At 41.1% G+C, this 7660-nt stretch overlaps 1 protein-coding gene across 1 annotated transcript; it reads right to left on the bottom strand.

Moving 5' to 3' along the window:
- Nucleotides 1-3083: 3083 nt before the first annotated feature.
- On the bottom strand, nucleotides 3084-4632 carry LOC102302666 (BTB/POZ domain-containing protein KCTD12). The gene has a single exon (XM_005932706.3). It carries the CDS (start codon nucleotides 4498-4500, stop codon nucleotides 3703-3705), a length of 798 nt encoding a protein of 265 aa, XP_005932768.2. The 5' UTR covers nucleotides 4501-4632; the 3' UTR covers nucleotides 3084-3702.
- Nucleotides 4633-7660: the final 3028 nt, after the last annotated feature.

The raw sequence follows: 7660 nt of genomic DNA, 5'->3' as shown, positions 1-7660 counted from the left end.
CACTTTATTAGGCACTAGCACCAAGTTGGACCCCATGTTTCCTCCAGAACTGTCTTATTTCTTCATGGCATAGATTTAACAAGGTGTTGGAACCATTCCTTAGCACCTTCCTCATTTTGGTCCATGTTAACATGATAGCATCACACAGTTGCTACAGATTTAGCAGCTGTGGTATTTCATTCCAGCACATCCTCAAAATCCTCTATTGGACTGAGATTTGGTGACTATGGAGGCCATCTGAGTACAGCAAACTCACTGTTATGTTCAAGAAAGCAGTTTGAGACTATTTAAGCTTTGTGACACGGTACAGCCATCATGCTACATCCCTTTATCACTGCAGTGTATGGTGATAAACAGATGACCATGGTCAGCAGGAATAGGTTATCTTTTTAGACCATTTTCTGAAAACCCCTGATGTTCAGTTTGAACTTCACCAGGTCGTCCTGACCGTGTCTGCATACCCAAATGCACTGAGTTGCTACCATGTGATTGGCTGATTAGATATTTGTGTTAACAAGCAGTTGAATGGGTGTACCTTTCAAAGTAATATTAAAAAGTCTAAGACAGGAAAAACAAACATCCAGTAAAAATACAGTTAGACGATAGAAAACTAATTGATGTCAAACACCTGGTATAGTAATATAGATCTTGTAATACATCAGTATATGAACAGAATATGTCCATTCTGCAAACAGTTTTGTTTGTTTGTTTCAGAGATGTGGTCACATATTTATGCAGATCTGTTGCTTTTCTTTTTATTGCTATTGTCAAAATGTCTTAAGGATTGTGGAGCATTTTGCAGTGTGCTGGTTTTTAGTAGTGGCCATGCTACTTGTTTCAACCTTCAGAAAATAAATGCAGAAAAATTATATGATTACTTCTTCCTGTTGTTTAATGGGGTTTTCTTTTGTTATTGTTAAATGAAAAATCATTTAGGTTTAATGTTACATTTCTCATTTAGGTATTACTTTAGCATGAGCTTAAGCGCCTATAGTATATGTCACAGTATTGATATATATAAAAGCAACAGAGCAGCCGTTAATGTGAAAACTAGCAGCGAAGGAGCTCTAAAATAAACGTTTCAGATAACACCGAGAATGAAAGGAAAATAGTCTTACACGCACCTGAGGGCGATCATTTTTTATACAAGTTCTCACACCAGATCTAAACAAAGACAAACACAGCTTGAATTAATAATTTATGTGTTGTTCTCTCTGTGCGAGCAGTGTGATGTGTCTATATCAGAGGAGCTGAAAGCAGTATTAAAGACGAGCAGGTCACAGCGAGCTAGAAGTAGACACTGTGATAAAGTGTGAAAGATTTAGCACATAGAGGCTGATATGAAAAAAAGCCAGCATGCCTGTTGTATCTCCAGCTCCTCAAATTGGCTAATTTGGCTGGCTTCTCCCTCCTGCGCCGTGTGTATTCATAAGTGTGCGTGCACATTTTTAGCGTGTGGTGACCAAGTTTTCTTACTGAGACAAACTAGTGTGCGTCGAGGGAAATGTGTTTTGGAGGTGTTTTATCACCAAGGACACAGACCACACACACACACACACACACACACAGAACGAGAGTTCAGTAACAGAAATAATTGTTAGGCAAAGAAACTCGCCATTGTCTCAGAACATAAAAAGATGGCTTAAATTCAAGTCTTTTAAACGTGTGTGTGTGTGTGTGTGTGCGTACGTGCTTTCACTCTTTCATATGATTTCAGTCCAAAGCAGAGGATGTAATTTGCCTCTCAGAGCATTTTTCAAGCATATTGTTTCTGCATAATAACAAATTTAAGGGCAGACATGTGGGTCTGATTATCCTAAGCTGTGTGTTTGTTTCATTTTGCTTGAGGACAGTGAGTCCTACGTCCTGTTTCTGGGGATAGCACCAGAGGAAGAGTCGCGGTCTATCCTTCCCTTTTCCTGTCCAGATGGCAGCATCAGCTGACGACAGATACAAGCTTTCTTGTCAATCCTTAGAGCTCTTATGAAGCTTCTTGGTTGCAGAATAGTGCGTGGGAGGTTGGAGAAGCGAGAGTGTGTATTTATGAAAGAGAGAGAGAATTTGTGCGTATTTGTGTTAATGTATATTTGCTTAGCGAGATTTAAGGAACAAACCCATTATTAAGGTATTGTACAGTAAACCGTTTCCGATGTTTGTGGGCATCTGAGAGATGATTCGCTTTGCTGTTTTTTCCTTTTTTGGTACATTTGTATTCAAGTACACTCTCATACAGCCCACACAATGGTTTTTTTGTATTAGACTGGATCCTGGGATAGCTTGGATTTGTGCCTCAGGATCCCACAAGGGAACAGACATTTGATTACTGTACTTGTCAGCCAAACAGAACCACCCCCCCACCTCCCCCCATCCTGCCTAGGGGAGATAACAGACCTCATCTGTGTTGGAAAGGACGCTGTGGTCTGCCTGATCAGCGAACAAGCTCTCGTTCTGGTTCATTCACATTTAGCAAAACTAAACACTAAAGGGGAAGCCAGGGAGCTGAAATCTTAAACGTAGAGTAAATTATTTATAGAGGTGTGCTTGACGGACCTCTTTAAAAATGAGAATGTGGCATCATTCGATTGGGCTGAAATTGCGTTTTGTTTGCATAAATCAGATAACTCATAATGAGGTTTGAAATCAAGACACCATCTTCGTATTTTAGCACATCTCGCGTGTTCGGTGATGTCAGCCTTTTCCAGGAAACACGACTCGGAGGGAGATTGCGTCTGATATTCTGCAGTGTGCAACAGCTCATCGCTCTCTTCTCCATTTAGTGACCTTTGAAAGTGTGCTTTGTTCACGTCACATTTAATGTTAATAACAATACTGCTGCAACCTTATTCGGGTCCGGTTTTCATCAAACCTCTTGTATCAGGCTACCGAGGTCAGCACCCGCTCAGCAGGGGAGGTGTGTTTGGTCTTTGATGTGCCCACACTTGTAAAAGTATTCGCAAGTAATGTTATAGATGATTAGGATGCTGGATAAAATTATCAATTTATTTTGATACTGTGGATCCGATGAGAAAGAAACCTTGGTTGGAAGACGTAATACACTTAAGTTAACAGGATGATGAGTTCAATCTTGTTACACTGTCAGACTTTATTGGATACACCAGAGAAAACATCTACAGCAATGTATGCACAGTCAGTCTGAAGGAATTCAGCATAACCAGTAAAAATAAAAACCCCATGAAAGGAATTCACTGTCAATGCACGAAATAGACATGAGAGTTACAGGAAGAACACAAGAGGTGCATTAGAGTATTTACAGCGCATGTGAATGGTTAAGGTGTTCAGCAGTATAGCCTAGTAGCGAGAATATATCAGCCCAGATCACTAAAGATGAGAAAAAACAGGAGCTCCTAACATTTCTGCAGTCCCATGGAGCCATTTATGACATTTACTTAAGAACAACGCAGGCTTTGTGAAAATCAGGAAGGCCAAACTGGAGCATAAAAATACCCTAACCAAGACCCAGGGCCATCAGAAAGGTCGCTGTCTTTGTTTGTTAAGCAGCCAGCAAAGAAAATAGCAGAAAGTTCATTCTAGCTGCACCCTGACCCAACTGCACAGAGCAGAGAGCCACAAAAACAGAGAACACAGAAACCGAAGTTGACAAATCGACAGTTTTTGGATGGAAATGCCACTACTGTAACCTATTCATTTCTCCCCGGGTCAACCGTACGCACTCCTGCCAGTTCACCGGGAGAAGATATACTCGGTGTAGCTGGTCCACAGCTTGTCCTCTCCGGGGTCATTACTGCCGTATGAGCAGGTCCCGGTGGAGTTACAGGCCACCATGTGGAAACCAGCCTCGGCCAGCCGGTCAAACGCCTGCTCCAGAAAGTTGTACTTGAGGTAATACCTGGAGGTGTACTTGTCAGGTGGTCTGTCCGGGTCGCGGCTTTCGTTCAGGGTTTCCCCAAACACCTCCTTAGCCAGCGAAATCTTGCTGCACACGGTTATTCTGGCCACCCTGCGGAACTTAGCGTCCGCCTGGATGTCTCTCCCGATGGTGTAGCTGCCTCTGTAGCCGATGGTTATGTAGCCGGAAGTGGCTCCGGGAGACCGCAGGGTTCGGTCCGAGGAAGAAGAGGTGACCGGGCTGCAGAGCTCAGCCTCCTCCGGCTCCCCGCTGTCCTCCGTGTACGAGCTGTCTTTGCTCACCGTCGCCAGGCGCCTCGACAGCTCGGGCAGCTGGAAAAAGTCCGCTTCTTTCTGCAGCCTCCGCCTCTCTTTGAAGAACTCCGGCAGGGAAAGCTCGGAGTCCCGTAGATAATCCAAAATGTACCGGAAGAGAAAGCCGTCCCGGTCGAAGAAGAAGCGGCCCTTGCTGTCTTTCGGCAGGGCGGCCGGGGAGCTCTGAGTGAACTTGGTCCACAAGAGAGAGTTGGGCACCGCAGTGAGAGTTTCAAGACGGGTCACATACACCTGGCCGCCCACGTTTAGCTCCACTATCTCAGGAAAAGTTGAACTTTGGCTGTCGGTTAGTGCCATCTCTCTCACTCTCTCCCCCTTCTGTTTCTCGCAGTCTGTCTGTGTCGCTTTTAGGCGACCTAACAAGGAAGGATAGTTGGGGAGTATCCTCACTGTACAGAAATGTTTATATTGGTTTGGCTGTGTGGGAGGAGAAGGAAAAGGATGGCCAACAGAGACATTAACTGTTCGGCGGAAAGCTCTGAAAAAACAGAATGCTGCTTTTAAGGTCTGCATGTAAGCCTCGACTTCCTAGATTCACATCTATCTGTGATATTCTAGCAGGGGTGCAAAGTATTATTTGTTTAACACCGATCTTAATCTCTGAAGCAACAAGTTTTTTTTTTCTATTTTCTACTTTTTCTTTGTTTAACTGGGAGCGAATGACTTGAGATAAACCCTTTTTGCAAGTATTTTCCACCCAAGATAAGCAACAACAAGTCAAGAAGCAGAGTAAAATACAGAAAACTCCTAGAGTGTATAAAGATCAGTATAGTCATCTTTTAAACCCCCCACTGGCCTGTAGGCTTGCATTCTGAAGCCTCGATTTTAGCACCGAGGCAGATTCGATTTGTTGAAGCTAAGCCTGGCTGTATTTGAAAGAAAGCGTAAAGCATACTAACAGTTAAAATTGGAAGGCTTGATTTGCTGCAAGTGTGCATGGTACAGGCTCAGACTTGCCAGCTGTAACACCAAAGCTGCAGTACAGACTTCTTAGACTGTCTGTTAGCACAAATTAGAATATTTGACATATTTAGTTACAATACATAAAAAATAAATAATAATAACAAGCCCAAAGGCAGCAAAATGAAAAACACAGTGAAGCAGTCCAGTTGAGTCCAGCACTTGTCAGTGGCAAGGGCTCCAATAATGCAAATTTTAAGCCTTTTAATGCAACTCAGACCTTGATACTGTTATCTGAGGTAGAGAATTTGGCACAGAGACTTAAAAGTGCAATTTGTACCAGGCTGTAAACATGTGTATTTGGCTCTAAAGTTTGCTGTTTTAACATAAAAGTCTGCAGGGACTGACTTTTTTGAGTTTTTTTAAAGTAAGTAAGTAAGTTTTATTTATATAGCAACTTTCAAGACAAAGATCACAAAGTGCTTTATAAAAAAAATCTGAGTTTTTGGCGCTTTCACACTGGCTGCGGTTATTTTTTTAACCCTTGAAGGGGTAGTGATAATCAGGAAAAACTCTACACCCTTCCACCCCCACCCCGTCAGTGTGATTGGACTATAACACTGTTAATCTTACGATGCCCAACACCGTTGGATGAGAGCACGGGTAGGGCCAGTATGAATGTAAATGAGTACATCAACTCAGCAGTACTTTGTGCATAGTTTAATTATTTCTGTTTTGCTACTTTCTGCTTTTACACCTTTATGCCCCCCTTATTTATTTTAAAGCTTTAGTCACTTATTCTTTTTGCACATTAATTGCATGATTACAGATCAATCAATCGCATATAGCACCATTTAAGATAAAAAAGTGTCATTCTGTATAATGAGTGTGTTTACGTTAAGTACTTTAAATCTATTTTGAATGTACAACTTGTGCATTATTAAGCTACTTAAGTAGAATTGTACATTTTATGTTTCAAGTATAAGTCTAAATACTATTTCCACTTTGCAAAATAATAATCCATCTTATTTCTTATGAATTATTCTGATTTGCTACTCCCTCACCCCCATTTCTGTTGCTTCTTCCATGCCGCCCAATTTAAAAAAGTCTGGAAGCACCCCTGCCTTCAGCTTGTATCGCTGATTTTGCAACTGATCCCAAGCAGAGAAAGCAGCATATTTAAATGCTTGTTTAACTTCCAGTAGACCTGTAAAACGGTGTATGCTAATCGTCTTTCAAACATAAAAGAGAAGCAATATGTTTTTAAAAACCCTTTTATTTTATTAACGCTACACAAACAAAATATTGTGTCTTACAAGATTTTCCTTAGGCATCGTGCAGGTGAATGAATGGTGAATGTTGTGATCACCTGCTCTGATGCCTTTGCAGCTCACACACTGCTTTAAGTATTGTAAGTTAAAAATGTTTTGATATCTCTGACAACATTCAGAAAGGCCAGGATAAAACTTATTTTTATATGTGCAAGCAGTATGCTTAGCTGGGACCGCATGCTCCAGTGGTTTTCATAACCCATCATTGAGAACCAGCAGCAGACAAGTTGTTTTTATGAACAAGTTATTATGACATCTATAACAGCCCTCTGACTCCATTATGTTTACATGGAGCTCAACAGTATTAATAACACTTTATTTAATCTGTCACATAAAGTAAGTGGCATGATTACAAAAAGCTACGATAACTGTAAACAGTAGTTTGACCCGAGGCTTCTGCCCAAGCACTTTTTTCCCCCTGTTTTTTGCTTATTAATGGCCTCTTGTTGATGTTGGCTCAAAAGCTGCACTCACAAAATAAGTTCAACAGCTTTTGTAGTTTCATAAGAGCTGGATTCATCTGCAGGAAGCCTACGTAATGTAACTTTAATATATTTAAATATGTCTTGTAATTCTTATTATATGTAAATTTGATGTTTAAAAAATATGATTTCATTAAAAGCATTGTTCAAATGAGTGGTGCTTGTGGCTGTAGTTTGTAGATTTCTTGTCATAGAAGAACTTTCTCCTCTGGACTCTGCAGAATTTAAAGTTATCTACAGACCTCCCCAGTTAAGAAATTGAAGCAAAACAGGAAAGGTCTACATTGATGAACGATCCTTGAATCGGTTCCAAAATGAGACAGTTTATTTGTGCCTGGGGTCTTGGTGTGTTCACTACCACACTAAAAGTAGAATTAAGCAGGAATTCAATATAAATGATGTACCAACATTCTCCGTTTTAAGGGTAAGATGAAGCTGATCGGACTGATCAGTGGTGTTTCCAAAATCCCTTGAAAGGAGGACATGCTTTGCTTAAAACCTACATAAGCCCAAACGCTGCACTGATTTCAGCTTAGGACCAAAGACCTCTTTGATGTAGTCTCGAAGCATGCCGAAGGCTGTATCCATATTTCAGTCCACGCTCCATTATTACTTCAGAGGACGACCACTGACACTATTGCACGTAGTCTTAGAAGAAGATGTAATTGGTCTGTTATCTCAGATAATGAATTTTGTTTGACACACAAACTGTTCATAGGAGAGACTGCTGATTCAGATCAACCT

Source organism: Haplochromis burtoni, unplaced genomic scaffold (genome assembly GCF_018398535.1).
Source record: "Haplochromis burtoni strain Fernald_Lab_line unplaced genomic scaffold, NCSU_Asbu1 Contig_161, whole genome shotgun sequence".
In the NCBI taxonomy this organism is placed as follows: Eukaryota; Metazoa; Chordata; class Actinopteri; order Cichliformes; family Cichlidae; genus Haplochromis; species Haplochromis burtoni.
This window is presented reverse-complemented; position numbering and strand designations above follow the sequence as displayed.

Coding starts and splice junctions, on each gene's coding strand:
- LOC102302666 (XM_005932706.3), bottom strand. CDS start 4,500: ATGGCACTAACCGACAGCCAAAGTTCAACTTTTCCTGAGATAGTGGAG.